Source organism: Mya arenaria, chromosome 4, assembly GCF_026914265.1.
Source record: "Mya arenaria isolate MELC-2E11 chromosome 4, ASM2691426v1".
Lineage (NCBI taxonomy): Eukaryota > Metazoa > Mollusca > Bivalvia > Myida > Myidae > Mya > Mya arenaria.
In genome coordinates, this window is record NC_069125.1 from 58,403,959 (window position 1) to 58,425,233 (window position 21,275).

General features: G+C 39.7%; 1 protein-coding gene across 1 annotated transcript; it reads right to left on the reverse strand.

Annotated features, from left to right (window-relative positions):
* Positions 1 to 498: 498 nt before the first annotated feature.
* On the reverse strand, positions 499 to 20,407 carry LOC128232663 (neuropilin and tolloid-like protein 2). Its single transcript, XM_052946353.1, has 7 exons — positions 20,069 to 20,407; positions 13,924 to 14,010; positions 7,261 to 7,430; positions 6,751 to 6,844; positions 5,211 to 5,351; positions 4,338 to 4,546; positions 499 to 694 (listed from the first exon to the last, which is right to left on the reverse strand). The coding sequence occupies exons 2-7, from the start codon at positions 13,988 to 13,990 to the stop codon at positions 503 to 505; spliced, it is 873 nt and encodes a 290-aa protein (XP_052802313.1). The 5' UTR covers positions 13,991 to 14,010; positions 20,069 to 20,407; the 3' UTR covers positions 499 to 502.
* Between the last annotated feature and the right edge of the window lie 868 nt (positions 20,408 to 21,275).

A 21,275-nucleotide genomic window follows, 5' to 3' on the forward strand; every position in this document is an offset into this window, starting at 1 on the left:
TATATATATATATATATATATATATATATATATATATATATATATATATTACGTGAAATAGACAATGGTTTTATCGGCTAATATGTGTTTTCCTGGATGACATCTAATTTAGTTTAACCTTTATCCATTACATGAAGAAAAAAAGATGACTTTTGCAATAATACAAGCCCATCTTTTGGTGTGTGTTTTTTGTGCTTTGGCCGATTTCGCGAAGATTAAAATTCGCGACACCATTATTTAATTTACTAAAAGCATCGCTAAATTATATATTTCCCAGCGTTCTACGTTCGCGACTTGATCGATTCTTGAAAAATTCCGAAACATAAGCCCGAATTTGAAACATTGTTTTATTTTACACAACAAAAGAAATCATCAAAAAATCATCAAGTACAACTTTGCATTCCTGCAGTTTCCATTTACAAACAACATGTAATTATGATTTCACATTAACATGCATATGTATATTGTCTTAAGAACTTTTTAATGATTTGCATTGAACGTTCTACTTGAAGATCGGTTGTTGAGGATACGGCTGCGTTGGTGGGTACTGGGCGGGATACTGCCCGGGCCCCTGGATGCCTGGATACGGGGGTGGGGCACCATATTGTTGCTGGGGGAAAGGCTGGTTGTATGTATTGCCAACAGTTGTTGACACTGTGGCAACTTGATTGTGTTGAACTACAGGCCTGGCTTGCTGGAATTTTTATGAACACATTCAGTTTTTACATCAGTAAATAACTAAATATACGAATAAACAATGGCAGCCAAATTGATGCTTACAGCTGTTTTTATTCAGACCAACAACCCGCTACGACGTTAACACTGTCATATTCATTCAGTTCATAAAATGATAGAACAGCGAAATGTTTTAAAGCATAAGCCGGAAGGATCATCATCATCATCATCATCATCATCATCATCATCATTATCATCATCATCATCATCATCATCAGCAGCAGCAGCAGCAGCAGCAGCAGCAGTAACAGCAGCAGCAGCAGCAGATGATGATGATGATGGTGGTGATGATGATGATGAGTAGTAGTAGTAGTAGTAGCAGTAGTAGTAGTAGTAGCAGTAGTAGTAGTAGTAGTAGTAGTAGTAGTAGTAGTAGTAGTAGTAGTAGCAGCAGTAGTAGTAGTAGTAGTAGTAGTAGTAGTAGTAGTAGTAGTAGTAGTAGTAGTAGTAGTAGTAGTAGTAGTAGTAGTAGTAGAAGTAAGAGAAGTAGTAGGTGTAGTAGTAGATGTCTACACTAATCAAGACCTGGGCATTATTTTGTCAACGTGGAGCAAAGGCTTGGCATTACTGTGTCTACATGGAGCGAGGCTTGGGTACTACAGTGTCTACATGGAGCAAGGCCTGGGTAAGACTGTGTCTGAATGGAGCAAGGCCTTGGTATTACAGTGTCTACATGGAGCAAGGCCTGGGTAAGACTGTGTCTGAATGGAGCAAGGCCTTGGTATTACAGTGTCTATATGGAGCAATGCCTGGGTAATACAGTGTCTACATGGAGCAAGGCCTTGGTAGTACACTGTCTACATGGAGCAAGGTCTGGGCAATACTGTGTCTACATGGAGCAAGGTCTAGGTAATACAGTGTCTACATGGAGTAAGGCCTGGGTAATACAGTGTCTACATGGAGCAAGGCCTTGGTAATACAGTGTCTACATGGAAAGGTCTGGGCAATACTGTGTCTACATGAAGCAGGGTCTAGGTAATACAGTGTCTACATGGAGCAAGGCCTAGGTATAACTGTGTCTACATGGAGCAAGGTCTGGGCAATACTGTGGCTACATGAATCAGGGTCTAGGTAATACAGTGTCTACATGGAGCAAGGCCTAGGTATAACTGTGTCTACATGGAGCAAGGCCTAGGTATAACTGTGTCTACATGAAGCAGGGTCTAGGTAATACAGTATCTACATGGAGCAAGGTCTGGGCAATACTGTGTCTACATGAAGCAGGGTCTAGGTAATACAGTGTCTACATGGAGCAAGGCCTAGGTATAACTGTGTCTACATGGAGCAAGGTCTGGGCAATACTGTGTCTACATGGAGCAAGGTCTAGGTAATACAGTGTCTACATGGAGCAAGGCCTAGGTAATACAGAGTCTACATGGAGCAAAGCCTAGGTAATACAGTGTCTACATGGATCAAGGCCTTGGTATTACAGTATCTACATGGAGCAAGGTCTGGGCAATACTGTTTCTACATGGAGCAAGGCCTAGGCAATACAGTGTCTACATGGAGCAAGGCCTGGGCATAACTGTGTCTACATGGAGCAATGCCTGGGTAATACAGTGCCTACATGGAGCAAGGCCTGGGTAATACAGTTTCTACCTGGAGCAAGGCCTGGGCATAACTGTGTCTACATGGAACAAAACCTGGGTAATACAGTTTTTACATGGAGCAAGGCCTGGGTAATACAGTGTCTACATGGAGCAAGGCCTGGGCATAACTGTGTCTAAATGGAGCAAGGCCTGGGTAATGCAGTGTCTACACGGAGCAATGCCTGGGTAATACATCGTCTACAACGAGCAAGGCCTGGGTAATACAGGGTCTACATGGAGCAAGGCCTGGGTAATACTGTGTCTATATGGAGCAAGGCCTTACGAGGTTGAGAATGATCTAGTAGTATGGGCGTCCGCCTCTCACCCAAGAGGTTGCGAGTTCGATCCCCACCAGAGGTACATTCTCATACAGTGTATACATGGAGTAAAACCTGTGTAATACAGTGTCTACATGGAGCAAAGCCTGGGTAATACAGTATCTACATGGAGCAAGACTTGGGTATTACTGTGTCTACATGAAGCAAGGGCTGGACAATACTGTGTCTACACGAATCAAGACCTGGGCATTACTTTGTCAACATGGAGCAAAGCCTTGGCATTACTGTGTCTACATGGAGCGAGGTCTGGGCATAACTGTGTCTACATGGAGCAAGGCCTTGGTATTACAGTATCTATATGGAGCAATCCCTGGGTAATACTGTGTCTACATGGAGCAATCCCTGGGTAATACAGTGTCTACATGGAGCAATGTCTGGGTAATACAATGTCTACATGGAGCAAGGCCTGGGTAATACAGTGTCTACAAGGAGCAAGGCCTGGGCATAACTGTGTCTACATCGAGCAAAGCCTAGGTAATACAGTTTCTACATGGAGCAAGGCCTGGGTAATACAGTGTCTACATGGAGCAAGGCCTTGGCATAATTGTGTCTACATGGAGCAAGGACTGGGTAATGCAGTGTTTACATGGAGCAATGCCTGGGTAATAAAGTGTCTAAATGGAGCAAGTCCTGGGTAATACAGTGTCTACATGGAGCAAGGCCTGGGTAATACAGTGTCTACATGGAGCAAGGCCTGGGCATAACTGTGTCTACATGGAGAAAGGCCTGGGTAATGCAGTGTCTACGTGGAGCAATATCTGGGTAATACAGTATCTACATGGAGCAAGGCCTGGGTTATACAGTGTATACATTGAGCAAGGCCTGGGTAATACAGTGTCTACATGGAGCAAGGCCTAGGTAATACAGTGTCTTCATGAAGCAAGGCCTAGGTAATACAGTGTCTACATGGAGCAAGGCCTAGGCAATGCTGTGCCTACATGGATCCAGGCCTGGGCAATACTGTGATTATATGGAGCAAGGCCTGGGTATTACTGTGTCTACATGGAGCAAGGCCTAGGCAATACTGTGTCTACATGGATCCAGGCCTAGGCAATACTGTGATTATATGGAGCAAGGCCTGGGTATTACTGTATCTACATGGAACAAGGCCTGGGCATTACTGTGTCTACATGGAACAAGGCCTGGGCAATGCAGTGTCTACATGGAACAAGGCCTGGGTATTACTGTGTCTACATGGAACAAGGCCTGGGCATTACTGTGTCTACATGGAGCAAGGCCTGGGCATTACTGTGTCTACATGGAGCAAGGCCTGGGCATTACTGTGTCTACATGGAGCAAGGCCTGGGCATTACTGTGGCTACATGGAGCATGGCCTTGGCATTACTGTGTCTATATGGAACAAGGCCTGGGTAATGCAGTGTCTATATGGAGCAAGGTCTTACGAGGTTGAGAATGGTCTAGTGGTATGGGCGTCCGCCTCTCACCCAAGAGGTTGTGGGTGAGATCCCCACCAGGGGTACATTCCAATCGCCTCTCAAAATGGACACAATACTGGTTTCTGCCCAAGAAATGGACTCAAGAGTAACCATACAAGCTATCAGCTTTCGTCACAATTAGTATAAACCATGGCCTGGGCAATACAGTGTCTACATGGAGCAATGGCAGTGTCATTATTGTATTTACTTGAATATAACCAGGATAGCTCTGTACTTACAAGCAGTAGCCGCCGACGTCTGCAGAATATGGCAGTTACGATGAAAACAACAAATGCAAATGACAGACATCCGGCGACAATTCCGGTTATGGAACCGGCCGAAAGGGAGCAGTCCGAATAGTCACCACAGGGGTTGTATCCGTTACAAGTGATGCTGTTGTCAATACAACGACCGTTACTGCATTCGTATTCCGAACTGTCACAAAATCCTAAAATAATAATGTTCACGAAAGTGTTCATATGTTATATACGATGCAATGAGATTAATGTCATTATTATACACCTATCGCTATTGTATTCGTACTATGAGCTTTTGCAGACACATGATAATAATTTAGTTCAAATGATTATCATTCATCTCGGTTGGGATGGTATAAAAATAGTGTTGTTTGAGGATGTATGCGTGTCTAGAAACCTACTTTAATGTACATCAACCAACCAAGGGATTAATAACAACAGGAACAGCGCAGTGAATTCATTAAGGGACGCTTATGAGAAAATCGTCGTACAATGTACATTGCTTTTCACTTCATGCATATATATGTTTGTTTTGATTGACATTTTGTCATATATTTCAAGATAATTTGCTTACCTTTATTTATAACAATTTTGCAACATATCAAGGCCAAAAGTTTGGTTGAGATAAACAATGTGCAAGTACTATGCGGGTTCCTAGCTTGAACTTATATTAGCTTATTTTAAGCTTATATTAAAAGGGTCATTTATCCATTTCTGTGTAGGAACCAGTCACGATACTGGTATCCATTTTGACAAACCAGGACAACATGCCTCTGATGTGGCTCGAACCTACGACTTATTCGTCGAAGGGTGGACACCTAGACAAACCGAAAACAGTGTCGCCAATCTGTTTACCGTCGTCATATGAGGTGATGACCATATCAAATCCCTTTCCCTGCATAGATCCGTCACTCTTAAACCGCAGTGTTACAGTATTTCCGGTTGAAGTCTCCACGGAGCTGGTTATATATGATCCACACTGCTTTCCGTAGAAACCTGTGAATTGTTTATTTATTTATTTTAAATATTTAGGACCCAAATTCTGAACAAAACAAATATTCATGTTTTAAGGAGCGTATCCACGTTTTATCGGGTCAGATATCGAAATTTGAACAAAATGGTTGTAACAATAATAAAACATCATCTGTCCAACAGTTTTCAATAAGCACTGATGTTGAATACTTCATAAGACAATATTTACAACTCAACTTCCATTCCTTAAATGAACTGCCTTTCGGCAATTGCGTTCATCAATCGATGAACGCAACATCTTCGGATATGTTCGGATCGCAATTCATCGCATAACAATATACATGGAAACTATTGATCTTGTGATTGTTTGTGTTGTGTCAGTAGGTCCCGTAAAATATAAAACAACATTTAAGAAAGTGCTAAGTTATTATATTTTAAACATTTGTTGCCAAAAGTGTTTCAATTTTACGTTTAAAAGTGATTTCAAGTGGTTGATCTTTTCCCGCGTTATTGTGACGTCATTTGAAAAAAAATGTTTCCGGTAACAGTCGGGTCGTCCTATTTACAGAATGGGTAAGAAAGGATTACTGAAAGGTAATCCGAAATGAAATGAAGTATTTTTTTAACGTTTCTTGAATAATATAATGAACTATTGGTGTAAATATAAGGAATGAATTGCGGGGTTGATGTCATTATCGGGGATATGAACGCAATTGGGCTGGTCAAAGTATGCGTGTAGTCCTTCGGACTCCACACACTTTGGCCAGCCCAATTGCGTTCATACCCCGATAATGACATCAACCCCGCAATTCATTCCTTAAATGTATCGGATAAAGGTCTCTAGAATTTTCAATGGCAAATCAAGCCCGTCGTATAACAACTCTCCATTCATCGCGAATGGAGCGGAAGGAATCAGACTGGATTCTGCCATGTCCGCGTTTTGGGTACATTACGAAATGAGGCATTGGACAAAGAACCGTTTTTAATGTCATAAAAGTAGATCCCCTTATATGATTCCTACAATTGGACCAAACACTTGATACCACATGTCAGTTTTTGGATTCATCTTAATAAAACAAAGCCACATTGGGTACTTCATCAATTAGATATTGGGCAATGAACAGGTTCGATTCCACATTAAACATATAGTGACATGGTTGAATGAGTTCTAGAGTGAGGGCTTCTGTGTATGAAAATAAGTTGACTCGGAATTATACGGTTTTATGGGGGGGGGGGGAGGATTAGATTTAGACAAAACCGACGAAAGACACAAAATTGCATTGTTGCGTTGACCTGTTTAATTCATTTAAATGCGTATATATTGAGGAGACGTTTATGAAATATATCATAAGCACGATCATAAATTGTATATATTCACATTTCTCGTTCCTAGTGCTGTAATATAAATCCAGTAAATGTTTACCGCTAACATAGGAAGAACTGGTGGAAGATCCGTCATATATCCCCAGATAATCATATTTACAACTTCCGTATCCTGTCCCCTCTATGTCAATACTCTGTTAAAGGTAAAACATTAAAAGTAAAAGCAAAACTTTATTGTAAAGAAATCATTTTAAAATGGATATGCCGATGTACAATTAGTATATCAGACACTCCTGTTACATATTTTTGATAATCATGGCGTTCGAAATGGAGATGTTAACACAGTGTAAGGAAAGGAAATCATTAACATACTGACTGATGATACGGAGCTAGTGTGTGAAGAATTCAATATATCGTGTACGTCATGATGGTGATAGTATTTGATCAGTTTTAAGCCTGCTTTCAGTATGGTAGAAAATTGAATGTTTCATTATAGTTTTTTTTATAAATTCACTCAATGAAATGATATGAGTTGAATGATTTATACTTATTCATTCTTTTAAGTTATCCAATCTATTGGCATTATTAAACTGAATAGGAACAAACTTACCCTAAAGTACAGCATAAGCTGGTTGGAGTATGATGTTGTGATTTTCACCGTGCAGTCCATGTTTTCATCATATTGCCAACTTGACGTCAGTCGTAGACGTATGGCGTCAGTATCTGATATATCTATTGAGCCGGACCCAGTGCCAAAAGAGCAGTAGTTGTCCATGTAATCTAAAATCATTTTTATGACCAATGAGAATGTCTCGTTATCATTTCGCCATTCATTCCCCTAAAGACCGTAATCAGAACACTTTAGTACAGAAATATGTTGTGTAGAACGCAAAATACTATTGATGACTACAAAAGACACACGGTGATTACAAAATCTTGTGGTGACTACAAAAGGCCGACGGTGACCAAAAGTGAATAGTAAACAAGCGATGACTACGAAATACTAGGTGGTTACAAACCTTAGTTGCCAAAAGGGGACCGTCGGTGACAACAAAGACCGTCGGTGACAACAAAGACCGATGGTGACAACAAAGACCGTCGGTGACAACAAAGACCGTCGGTGACAACAAAGACCGATGGTGACAACAAAGACCGATGGTGACAACAAAGACCGTCAGACCGATGCTGACAACAAAGACCGTCGGTGACAACAAAGACCGATGGTGACAACAAAGACCGATGGTGACAACAAAGACCGTCGGTGACAACAAAGACGGTCGGTGACAACAAAGACCGATGGTGACAACAAAGACCGATGGTGACAACAAGGACCGTCGGTGACAACAAAGACCGTCGGTGACAACAAAGACCGATGGTGACAACAAAGACCGTCGGTGACAACAAAGACCGATGGTGACAACAAAGACCGTCGGTGACAACAAAGACGGTCGGTGACAACAAAGACCGTCGGTGACAACAAAGACCGATGGTGACAACGTGACTGAAAAGGACCTTTGATGACAACAAAGGATGGTTGGTGACTGCAAAGGACCTTTGATGACAGCAAAGGATGGTTGATGACTGCAAAGGACCTTTGATGACAACAAAGGATGGTTGGTGACTGCAAAGGACCTTTGATGACAACAAAGGATGGTTGGTGACTACAAAGGACCTTTGATGTCAGCAAAGGATGGTTGGTGACTGCAAAGGACCTTTGATGACTACAAAGGATGGTTGGTGACTGCAAAGGACCTTTGATGACAGCAAAGGATGGTTGGTGACTGCAAAGGATGGTTGATGACAACAAAGGATGGTTGGTGACTGCAAAGGATGGTTGATGACAACAAAGGATGGTTGGTGAATGCAAAGGACCTTTGATGACAACAAAGGATTGTTGGTGACTGCAAAGGACCTTTGATGACAACAAAGGATGGTTGGTGACTGCAAAGGACCTTTGATGACAACAAAGGATGGTTGTTGACTGCAAAGGACCTTTGATGACTGCAAAGGACCTTTGATGTCAGCAAAGGATGGTTGTTGACTGCAAAGGACCTTTGATGACAACAAAGGATGGTTGATGACAACAAAGGATGGTTGATGACATCAAAGGATGGTTGGTGACTGCAAAGGATGGTTGATGACTACAAAGGATGGTTGGTGACTGCAAAGGACCTTTGATGACAACAAAGGATGGTTGGTGACTGCAAAGGACCTTTGATGACAACAAAGGATGGTTGGTGACTGCAAAGGACCTTTGATGACTACAAAGGAACGGTAATGGCAACAAAGGATAGTTGGTGACTGCAAAGGACCTTTGATGACAACAAAGGATGTTTGGTGACTGCAAAGGACCTTTGATGACAACAAAGGATGGTTGGTGACTGCAAAGGACCTTTGATGACTACAAAGGAACGGTAATGGCAACAAAGGATAGTTGGTGACTGCAAAGGACCTTTGATGACTACAAAGGAACGGTAATGGCAACAAAGGATAGTTGGTGACTGCAAAGGACCTTTGATGACAGCAAAGGATGGTTGGTGACTGCAAAGGACCTTTGATGACAACAAAGGATGGCTGGTTACTGCAAAGGACCTTTGATGACAACAAAGGATGGTTGGTTACTGCAAAGGACCTTTGATGACAGCAAAGGATGGTTGGTGACTACAAAGGACCTTTGATGACTACAAAGGAACGGTAGTGGCAACAAAGGATGGTTGGTGACTGCAAAGGACCTTTGATGACAGCAAAGGATGGTTGGTGACTGCAAAGGACCTTTGATGAGTACAAAGGAACGGTAGTGGCAACAAAGGATGGTTGGTGACTGCAAAGGACCTTTGATGACAGCAAAGGATGGTTGGTGACTGCAAAGGACCTTTGATGACTACAAAGGATGGTTGGTGACTGCAAAGGACCTTTGATGACTGCAAAGGATGGTTGGTGACTGCAAAGAACCTTTTATGACTGCAAAGGATGGTTGGTGACTGCAAAGGACCTTTGATGACTACAAAGGATGGTTGGTGACTGCAAAGGACCTTTGATGACTGCAAAGGATGGTTGGTGACTGCAAAGGACCTTTTATGACTGCAAATGGTGGTTGGTGACTGCAAAGGACCTTTGATGACAGCAAAGGATGGTTGATGACTGCAAAGGACCTTTGATGTCAGCAAAGGATGGTTGGTGACGGCAAAGGACCTTTGATGACAACAAAGGATGGTTGGTGACTGCAAAGGACCTTTGATGACAACAAAGGATGGTTGGTGACTGCAAAGGACCTTTGATGTCAGCAAAGGATGGTTGGTGACTGCAAAGGACCTTTGATGACAACAAAGGATGGTTGGTGACTGCAAAGGACCTTTGATGACAGAAAAGGATGGTTGGTGACTGCAAAGGACCTTTGATGACAGCAAAGGATGGTTGGTGACTGCAAAGGATGGTTGATGACAACAAAGGATGGTTGGTGACTGCAAAGGATGGTTGATGACAACAAAGGATTGTTGGTGACTGCAAAGGACCTTTGATGACAACAAAGGATGGTTGGTGACTGCAAAGGACCTTTGATGACAACAAAGGATGGTTGGTGACTGCAAAGGACCTTTGATGACAACAAAGGATGGTTGGTGACTGCAAAGGACCTTTGATGTCAGCAAAGGATGGTTGGTGACTGCAAAGGACCTTTGATGACAACAAAGGATGGTTGGTGACTGCAAAGGACCTTTGATGACAGAAAAGGATGGTTGGTGACTGCAAAGGACCTTTGATGACAGCAAAGGATGGTTGGTGACTGCAAAGGATGGTTGATGACAACAAAGGATGGTTGGTGACTGCAAAGGATGGTTGATGACAACAAAGGATTGTTGGTGACTGCAAAGGACCTTTGATGACAACAAAGGATGGTTGGTGACTGCAAAGGACCTTTGATGACAACAAAGGATGGTTGGTGACTGCAAAGGACCTTTGATGACAACAAAGGATGGTTGGTGACTGCAAAGGACCTTTGATGACAACAAAGGATGGTTGATGACAACAAAGGATGGTTGATGACAACAAAGGATGGTTGGTGACTGCAAAGGATGGTTGATGACTACAAAAGATGGTTGGTGACTGCAAAGGACCTTTGATGACAACAAAGGATGGTTGGTGACTGCAAAGGACCTTTGATGACAACAAAGGATGGTTGGTGACTGCAAAGGACCTTTGATGACTACAAAGGAACGGTAATGGCAACAAAGGATAGTTGGTGACTGCAAAGGACCTTTGATGACAGCAAAGGATGGTTGGTGACTGCAAAGGACCTTTGATGACAACAAAGGATGGCTGGTTACTGCAAAGGACCTTTGATGACAACAAAGGATGGTTGGTTACTGCAAAGGACCTTTGATGACAGCAAAGGATGGTTGGTGACTGCAAAGGACCTTTGATGACTACAAAGGAACGGTAGTGGCAACAAAGGATGGTTGGTGACTGCAAAGGACCTTTGATGACAGCAAAGGATGGTTGGTGACTGCAAAGGACCTTTGATGACTACAAAGGATGGTTGGTGACTGCAAAGGACCTTTGATGACTGCAAAGGATGGTTGGTGACTGCAAAGAACCTTTTATGACTGCAAATGGTGGTTGGTGACTGCAAAGGACCTTTGATGACTGCAAAGGATGGTTGGTGACTGCAAAGGACCTTTGATGAGTACAAAGGAACGTCGGGGACAACAAAGGATGGTTGGTGACTGCAAAAGACCTTTGATGACAGAAAAGGATGGTTGGTGACTGCAAAGGACCTTTGATGACAACAAAGGATGGTTGGTGACTGCAAAGGACCTTTGATGACTACAAAGGATGGTTGGTGACTGCAAAGGACCTTTGATGACTGCAAAGGATGGTTGGTGACTGCAAAGAACCTTTTATGACTGCAGATGGTGGTTGGTGACTGCAAAGGACCTTTGATGACTGCAAAGGATGGTTGGTGACTGCAAAGGACCTTTGATGACTACAAAGGAACGTCGGGGACAACAAAGGATGGTTGGTGACTGCAAAGGACCTTTGATGACAGAAAAGGATGGTTGGTGACTGCAAAGGACCTTTGATGACAACAAAGGATGGTTGGTGACTGCAAAGGACCTTTGATGACAGAAAAGGATGGTTGGTGACTGCAAAGGACCTTTGATGACAGCAAAGGATGGTTGGTGACTGCAAAGGATGGTTGATGACAACAAAGGATGGTTGGTGACTGCAAAGGATGGTTGATGACAAAAAAGGATTGTTGGTGACTGCAAAGGACCTTTGATGACAACAAAGGATGGTTGGTGACTGCAAAGGACCTTTGATGACAACAAAGGATGGTTGGTGACTGCAAAGGACCTTTGATGACAACAAAGGATTGTTGGTAACTGCAAAGGACCTTTGATGACAACAAAGGATGGTTGATGACAACAAAGGATGGTTGATGACAACAAAGGATGGTTGGTGACTGCAAAGGATGGTTGATGACTACAAAGGATGGTTGGTGACTGCAAAGGACCTTTGATGACAACAAAGGATGGTTGGTGACTGCAAAGGACCTTTGATGACAACAAAGGATGGTTGGTGACTGCAAAGGACCTTTGATGACTACAAAGGAACGGTAATGGCAACAAAGGATAGTTGGTGACTGCAAAGGACCTTTGATGACAGCAAAGGGTGGTTGGTGACTGCAAAGGACCTTTGATGACAACAAAGGATGGCTGGTTACTGCAAAGGACCTTTGATGACAACAAAGGATGGTTGGTTACTGCAAAGGACCTTTGATGACAGCAAAGGATGGTTGGTGACTGCAAAGGACCTTTGATGACTACAAAGGAACGGTAGTGGCAACAAAGGATGGTTGGTGACTGCAAAGGACCTTTGATGACAGCAAAGGATGGTTGGTGACTGCAAAGGACCTTTGATGACTACAAAGGATGGTTGGTGACTGCAAAGGACCTTTGATGACTGCAAAGGATGGTTGGTGACTGCAAAGAACCTTTTATGACTGCAAATGGTGGTTGGTGACTGCAAAGGACCTTTGATGACTGCAAAGGATGGTTGGTGACTGCAAAGGACCTTTGATGACTACAAAGGAACGTCGGGGACAACAAAGGATGGTTGGTGAATGCAAAGGGCCCAAGTTTAGTTGTGACAACTAAAGACTCGTAGGTACAGCAACAACAAAAGACCGGCTGTGACTACAAAATACCCCGTTTGTGACTACAAAAGACCGGTTGTGACTACAAAAGACCCCGTTTGTGACTACAAAAGACCGGTTGTGACTACAAAAGACCGGCTGTGACTACAAAAGACCCCGTTTGTGACTACAAAAGACCGGTTGTGACTACAAAAGACCCCGTTTGTGACTACAAAAGACCGGTTGTGACTACAAAAGACCGGTTGTGACTACAAAAGACCCCGTTTGTGACTACAAAAGACCGGCTGTGACTACAAAAGACCCCGTTTGTGACTACAAAAGACCGGTTGTGACTACAAAAGACCCCGTTTGTGACTACAAAAGACCGGTTGTGACTACAAAAGACCCCGTTTGTGACTACAAAAGACCGGTTGTGACTACAAAAGACCGGCTATGACTACAAAAGACCGGTTGTGACTACAAAAGACCGGTAGTGAATACGAAAGAACAATAATGAATACTAAAACCCGCTGGTGAATACGTACGACTAAAACACTATTGACGACGACCTACGCCGAGAGTTTACAACAAAGACCGACGATGGGCACGAAATACCCATGGTGAATTCAGGGGACCGATGATCACTACGAACGATGCATGGTGACTAGAAAACTGTGCTAGTGACTGGTGACTACGGAATAAGACATACTGTGAATATCCGATGGTGACAACAATGAACAGGTGGTGACAACTTAAAATTAGTTGTAACTACGAATAACCGATGATGACTGCGAAATACCGTTGGTGACTACGAAAAATCAGTGCTTGATATAGCTACTTGTGATTACTACAAACATCGTTATTTACTTCAAACACAGGTGTCGGCTACAAACATCGGTAGTTGCTATCGGTTGTGGCTACGAACTGTCAGAACTACGTCGGTAACAGCCCTTATTGGTATGACAGAAAACGTTACTGTGTGATAAAGTAAAGTCAAAATCAACTGAAAAAAGACATTTTCTATCACGTACACAATTTATATTTTCCTTTCGTGTCTTTGTTGACCGTGAAGAATGATAAATTTATTTTAAAAGAGAAAACGAGTTTTATAAGATTTTTAAATATTTTAAAAATACTTACAAGGACTTATATATCCCGCAGCATTCTCAAATAAGAAAATCGTGAAAACGATGAATCTTCTGTCCATATTCCCTGTCTATCGTTGATCTGGGTAGTGGAAAAAGAAAACAACAAACAATGAAGTGTGTAAAGTCAGTCAGATATTTATCCGATGTCCTAATTGCCGTCATGCTGTTATCTGCCTGATTGTGGTGATGTCGCAATGTCATACCTTGTACATGTTGAAATGTTTGGGACTGACTATGTCTCACTTTACGAGAGCAAATCGCATCATGAATTATTTTTAATGAAACGAGCCGTTAACTTACCAGTTCTTCGATATTTAGAAAAAAAACAACTCCTACAACATTTCTTCTTATTGTGGCAGTTTAGGTTTACAGTATTTGACTAATATATTCGACTTCGGTTCCCTTCCTTATGTAGTAGGATTTTATAAATGGCCCAATAAACTGTGGAAATAGCTCATCCATCGCCATCAACAAACGACATTCGGAATTTTATAGAAAAGTTACATGTCGAGCTGGAATTTCGAGCTGGACGGAATCCTAGTTCGACATTATGTAGTGAAATTTCAGTGTCGAGCTGGAATCTCGAGCTGAATTTAATCGTAGGTCGACATTCAAAATTATATTCATCGTCGGCAACCATGGTACTTTTTCCGTTACACTTCAAACATACCGTGGGAAAATTGACTTACAATTTCTCGTTTTAATGAATATGCATGAAGCAGGAGAGACAGCTCTTCTTCCAATGAATTTGCACGTTACATTCAAATATTATTCAATAACATTATAATGTAAGTAGCCTCCCTGGTCGTGTGGTCTTGACTACAGTTAAATATTATCGTCCTGAGAAGGTGGACGTGGTGCAACGCCGGCAATCGCCAGAATATATATCCACCGTAAAGCATCTGGTACTTTACGGAACCAATGAAACTGCTTCTTTAATTATTCATGATTACAAGATTTTCCTAGCCAAATCGCGCACAGTACACAACCGAAGCATAGCGTAGTGTGTATCCGGGGAATCCGACGATGAAATATATTGTGAAATATTAATGTCAAGCCGGATGTCGAGTTGGATGGTATCCTAAATCGACTTTCGATATTATATAGTGAATTTTCATTGTTGATCTGAACACAGTCACAGGTCGACATTCCACATTGATAATTCACTATGTATTTTTTAATGTTGACCTACGATTTTGTCCAGTTCGTCATGACAGCTTGTCATTGAAAATTTACTACATAATATAGAATGTCGAGATATGATTTTCCGTCCAGATCGTTATTGAAAATTCAAAATATAATATCGAATGACGAGCTAGCATTCCGTCCAGGTAGACATTCTAGTTCGACATTGAAAATTTACTATATGATATCCACGCACCTCGGCATTCATGTTCGACATTAAAAAATCGGATATCGACCGAGAAATCCGTCAAGCTTGGCATAAAAAATACCTTTTAATAAATGGAATGTCGAACTAGGTTTCCGTCCGGCTCGAATTCCAGCTGGACATTGAAAATCACTATCATAAAATCGAATGTCGAGCTAGGTTTCCGACTAGTTCGACATTTTAGCTCGACATTGAAATTTCACTGTATAATTTTAAATGACGTCATTGAATTTTCGACTAAGCACTGTGTGCTAATACGTTCGTTATTTGCAGCGAAACGGGCTTAAATGGGTGAAACCATTGGAATTATATTTTGAATCATCGTTTTATACGGTGATTTTATCAGGATATATTCCAACGTTGTTTTCAATAAACCACCATGAAATGTTTCTTTTTCTTTCACGAGGTCTAGGTATAGAAAGTGGAAGATAACAAAACAAGCATCTTTATTTACATGTAATATGTCACAATATGTCAATATGATTTCAGAATAGTATCTGTTATCTATTTATCTTGTCCCTGCTATCTTCTAACCGAGTTTTGCAATACTGTAGCTTGATACATGCTGATATTCTTGATACATCGTCTGTTTTACATTTGAGTTTCTGTATGTGTTTTTAAGTTTACCATTTTACTCCTGTTTTTGTTAACATTCATAGATAAATGATACTTCAAACTTTTTAATAGTTTTTATCATTTTCGAAAAATATCCGGGTATTAATTTTGTCTTATGTTGGTACAGAAGTTGTCTTACATGTCAGTGCCCGTGTCCATGCGATATCTTACTGTAGTACGGTATTACAAATGTCGTATAAGTTAGGGTGATATTATTGTCATAGACACAATTTGTCAGCGAGCCTACACAGTGGCTATGCAAAAACATGAAGATGCATGATGGAATCAATTATTATTGATCTCCTTACGTTAGTTGATGGAATACCTGGTTTTGGCCTGAGCAAGTCAAAGCTCGAGGTAAGAAATGCATACATCGTATTCACTTTGATATTATTTTATTAAACTGCTTGAATCTTGTTTTATTCAAAAGAAAAAAATAGTTATAATAGCATCTTGTGCGCAGTATCATTTTTTTGTAGTCAACTGTACGATTCTTTTACAAAATAATACATCATGAAAATATTTAGCCGAAACAGTGAAAATACCAATTTTAAGAACTATTTTTATGGTTAATTGTAGTTACTTCCCTTCCTTTTGATAAATATTGAGTTTCATCAGTGAAATAATAACAGTGAGAATATCAAATTGATATTTCCACTGCAAACAAAAAAGTAAAAAAATCAACTTTACGAACCACTTTAAAAATCTATTGTAACTACTTCCACTTGATCAAAACTGAACTCGTCACTTTTGAATCAGAAATTGTTGCCAAAACTTATTTGAAATTGAAAGAACTTTGCACAAGTTTAAATACAGTTATATTAGGTAACAATCAACTTACCATTCATTAGAAAAATGCTAATCCTGTTTCTTTTCAAAGGTTTATTGAACTTTGAAGCTGAATGTTCAAACATTTGCTTTCAAACAAAAAAACATTACAGACGAAAACAACTGTTCTAACATTAATACGATGTCACATCATCATTCAAATATCATTTTTTGAACTGTGTGTCGTTGTTATAAGTAATACGAAATTCCCGCTACAGTTAACATATTAACTGAAGCTTTTTACCCCACAAACACTTCAAAATTTGTCAACACCCTGTATGTAGCGTGGTCACTACTCTTTACCTGAAAAAACGACCTGTTTTCAAGCGATTCTGACTGGTGTCTGACAGTGAGGAATTATTTAATACCCATGTATCATGAAACAAACTCTAAAACTAAGAAAAAGGAAAAAAAGTTTAATCCAATGATTATCCGCAATTGTTTTAAATTTCCATTCAATAGATGTCGGCGCAGTAATTTGGTCATGTATTTATGCCCTGTTTAAATTTTAAGTGTTTATGTTAGTTTTTGGAACATATATGCGTACATAAAAGTGCATTGATTAATGTTCATAAAATGTTTGCACTAAAAACGAGTGAATAATAAACTATAAAAATAAATATCGGAGAACATTTTTTCAACGAACCGGAAATAATAAAATGGACAGCTACGTAATCAGCTATAATTTTTTTGTGAGGGGCGTCCAACACTCTTTTAAAAAAGGAGGTATCTAGAAAAAATAATAATTAAAAGACAAATAACCTTCCGAAAAGAAACATAAAAGATACAGAAGATTTGTTGACATCAGTGTAAGTTCGTAAATCATTTCACTCTTGAACATAGAAAAACTAAATTTTTATGAGTGGCGTCGTCACTCTTGAAAAATAAAAAATATGACACCGAAATCCACGAATATCCTATATGTGATCAATTTTGGAAACAGAAAGCCACAATATGATATGTCACAATAATTATTTGATATTAATATATATTTCACTGAAAATAATATAAAAGACTGTTTATTGTTGAAATGGTAATCTTTTTTCAAGAGTTACTCACATCCAAGACGGACAGCAAAAACACTAAAATGCCCCACCCATCATCTGAAACAGGGTCTGAAACATTTCTTATTTTGACACACCAAGACAACATGCCACTGATTTGTCTCGAACCTACAATATATCTTCGAAAAGAGATTGACACATATACCACCATACCATTGTGTCGACCCTTTCTCAAGTTACCTAACTTACTTCTATATGAGGTGATGACCAAACAAATCCCTTTCTCTGGATATATCAGACACTCTTAAGGCCACAACAAATTGATCATTTGTTCTACGGATTTTGCCCAAAAAAAGTAGGAGCGAGCGAGCGAAAAAAAAATAAAAATACTTTTTTTTAAATTTAAGGCAAATCAGAGGCGAGCGCAAGGCGAAAAATTAAAAAAAAAAAAAAGCATATTTGTTACCAAATTTATCATACAATTATGTCAAGAAATGCTTTTTAATTGCAAAAATATGTTCAGTTATTAATGATAAGGTTTTGATTGTATCACAGTGACATGTAAATCTGTCTCAATATTTAACAAATGGCAATAAGGTCCAGTGCTTTACTATTAACTTCAATTTAAACGTGGATTTATTGTAAAGACAACATTCCTCATAGTAACATACATTTATTCGAAGACCAAAAAGAAAACTATTGTATTCATTCCGCAACTTACTATTACAAAATGACATTTTAGACTTGTAAGAGTTATTCATGATTTGAGCATTTCTAAATATTGGGTCAGGTCTAAATTTGACCCTGTTGAAGCACATGATTAAAATGGTGTCAACTACTAGTGACTTTGACATTTCAGAAGATTGAAAATGTAAATAACACAGAGAACATATCTAAAAAAGACACTGTGGATTAAATTGCGGGACAACATAAATGAAGCAGTATCAAACAAATCTGCAAATGTGGCACCAGTCATTATATTAGAGCAGGTGGTGGAATAAAGATATTTCCCTTTAAAGAACCCGCCTTTACCCCGAACCTATGGTTTATAGGTCCGTGCCTTGAAAAAGAATATCATGTCGGCCTCCTAGTCCAATTAATTGTACGTTGACGGATTTTTTTTAGATTTTTGGTATGGCAAATCCTTCACGTACAAATTGTTTAGTGTCAAAAGTGGGTAGTTGTTCCAATCAGGATTCCGGGTTAAAGCATATTGCGTCTATAAAATATAATAAAAACAAGAAATATTACCAGATAATGTTATTTTATATTAGTTCCGTACACAAAAAAATAAATATCCAACTTATAATTATGAGTTTGACGGCTTTTCTTCATTTCATTCTGTCAAAACATAACGATATATACATGAAGGGCACCTGCAAGGCTTTTGGGCACAGTTTTAAATCGCTCGGAACACTTCGGCCATGGCCGAGTTGTTACGATTGTATAACGAGGTCTATCTCGAAGCTTTGTCGGAGGAGGCCGAGTTATTACGATTGTATCGAGTTGTTCCCCTTCGCATAATTGTTGTCTGTGTCAGTCAACTTTCGTTTTATAGGAAAGGTAAACAACTTGTTTTAATGCACTAAATGCTTGTTTAGTGCAAAATAACATTTCACTTACATGGTAAAATATGAATATAACTCTTTATGATCAATTTCAACCATAAAATACTTCACTTAAAACAATTTCAATATTTTTAAAACACCCCCTTTTTTTGCACATTCCCGTTTAGACGTTAGGGATTGGAAGAATCCCGTATAACACGTCTATTATTTTAGACTAGTCGGCCTCCATAGCTTCAATGCCCATAAGAAACAGGCCACTTTAATTACAGGCCATTTTATACAAATGGATCAAAGAAAACAAGTGGATAAAAACGAAGAATTGAGAAAATTAAAACAGTCCTTTTACGTATAAAAGGTTTTATTTTCTGATTTTACTGATGTTTTTTATACTGTCCATGTGTATGTAATGCAGTAGTCAATTGTAACCATGCCCCAAGGTCCGGGGAATAGCGGGGACTTTGATTTTCAGTCCAGCCAACCCCGGGTATATCCACTGCATTAACCCGGCACTGTGGGGCCACCTTGAAGGTAAAAACTTGGCCCATTTCCCCGACTATCCCTGGTATACCCCAGGACCTGGGGGGAAGGGGGCGTGGATTGACTGGTTCATAAATTCAATGTACAGGCTGTTTCTAAAACATTTACAAGTCCTACTATTTTTATCTGTTTATAACGATTATGATTATATGAAAACTGAGAAATGCATTTTAGAAAATTTAAAAAATAACTCACCAAAACATGTTCAATTGTGTTAAGTCGTGTGTCCGTGTATTTTAATATAAGTTTTGCACTCAAAATCCGATTTAGTTATTATTTAACACAAAATTTTGAGTACAAAACAATGAATTACTTAAAACACACATAGATAATTATTGCCTTCGACGCTGTGAAACTGTTGTTGTTTACTGAAGACTGTAATCCATTGACTTTGACACTGATTTTCATTTAAAACGTGTATTTTACATTACGAAAACTGAAAGTAACCCGAAAATTAATACCGGAAATAAATAACAACGGTGCGTCCTGCAAATTATTCCCGACAAAAAAGACTGTCAACAAAAATCGGCTGTTTTGCGGTTACCCGGACCTGATTTTGTCCTGACACGAGGAAATTTTGCTCGCGAAGAATGTAAAGCATGGAAATACCTTCAAAAAAGGCGAAGTTGACGTTGAAGGATTAAATTCTTAGTAAAAGAACTTCAGAAAATAGAGGAAATTCAGAAGTAAACAAAAAAAATAATATGCGCGGCCAAATAGTAAGTGCGGGCGCAAAAAAAAAGTTTTTTTTTATTTTTTTTTCGTTTTTCGAATTTTAGGTGCGGCAAATCCGACGAACAAATGATCAATTTGTTGTGGCCTAAAGAGCAGTGTTACAGTATGTAGAATTGAAGTCTCCACTGAGCTGGTGATGACTAGGGAATATCACAATGCCCGATCGAGGGTTCTCCATGTGAACACAAACTGACAAGAAAATATCACAATGCCAGAGTGAAGGTTGTAATAAAAAATTGAATACATGTATTTAAAAAAAAATCGAAAATTAAACGAACAGTTTTTTTTTCACAAATTAAAGAAAGGCGCACTTTTTTCAGCGAAACACGACACAGTTTTTCACGCGAAAATTAACGTTTTAGACAAATTTAAGATAAAAAAGAACAACCGTTTACAAGAGAAAGAAAAATGTCCGTGAACGTTTTCACTAGACGCACATGAGGTTGAAATTTTATGTATTGTCCAACGTCAAGGTACTAAGTCACAGGCCGGGTCGAACTCGTATGGATGAAGGGAAAACGTAACACAAGCTTTGAATGAAAATAGGGCATTTATTAATGCCATAAAAGTGTTTTTACGAAATATCGTTATATAAAACATAAGAGTCAATAGCATGTGTATAATAACATTTCCCGATTGAAATTGATGAATATATCGGTTATTGTAG

What these genes read in the sequence shown, in the direction of transcription:
- LOC128232663 (XM_052946353.1), bottom strand. Translation starts at nt 13,990, where the DNA reads ATGGACAGAAGATTCATCGTTTTCACGATTTTCTTATTTGAGAATGCT. An exon ending in AGCTTATGCTGTACTTTAGG is followed by an intron (nt 6,845 to 7,260) that starts GTAAGTTTGTTC and finishes TACCTTTAACAG; the next exon opens with AGTATTGACATAGAGGGGAC. An exon ending in CAGTTCTTCCTATGTTAGCG is followed by an intron (nt 5,352 to 6,750) that starts GTAAACATTTAC and finishes AACAATTCACAG; the next exon opens with GTTTCTACGGAAAGCAGTGT.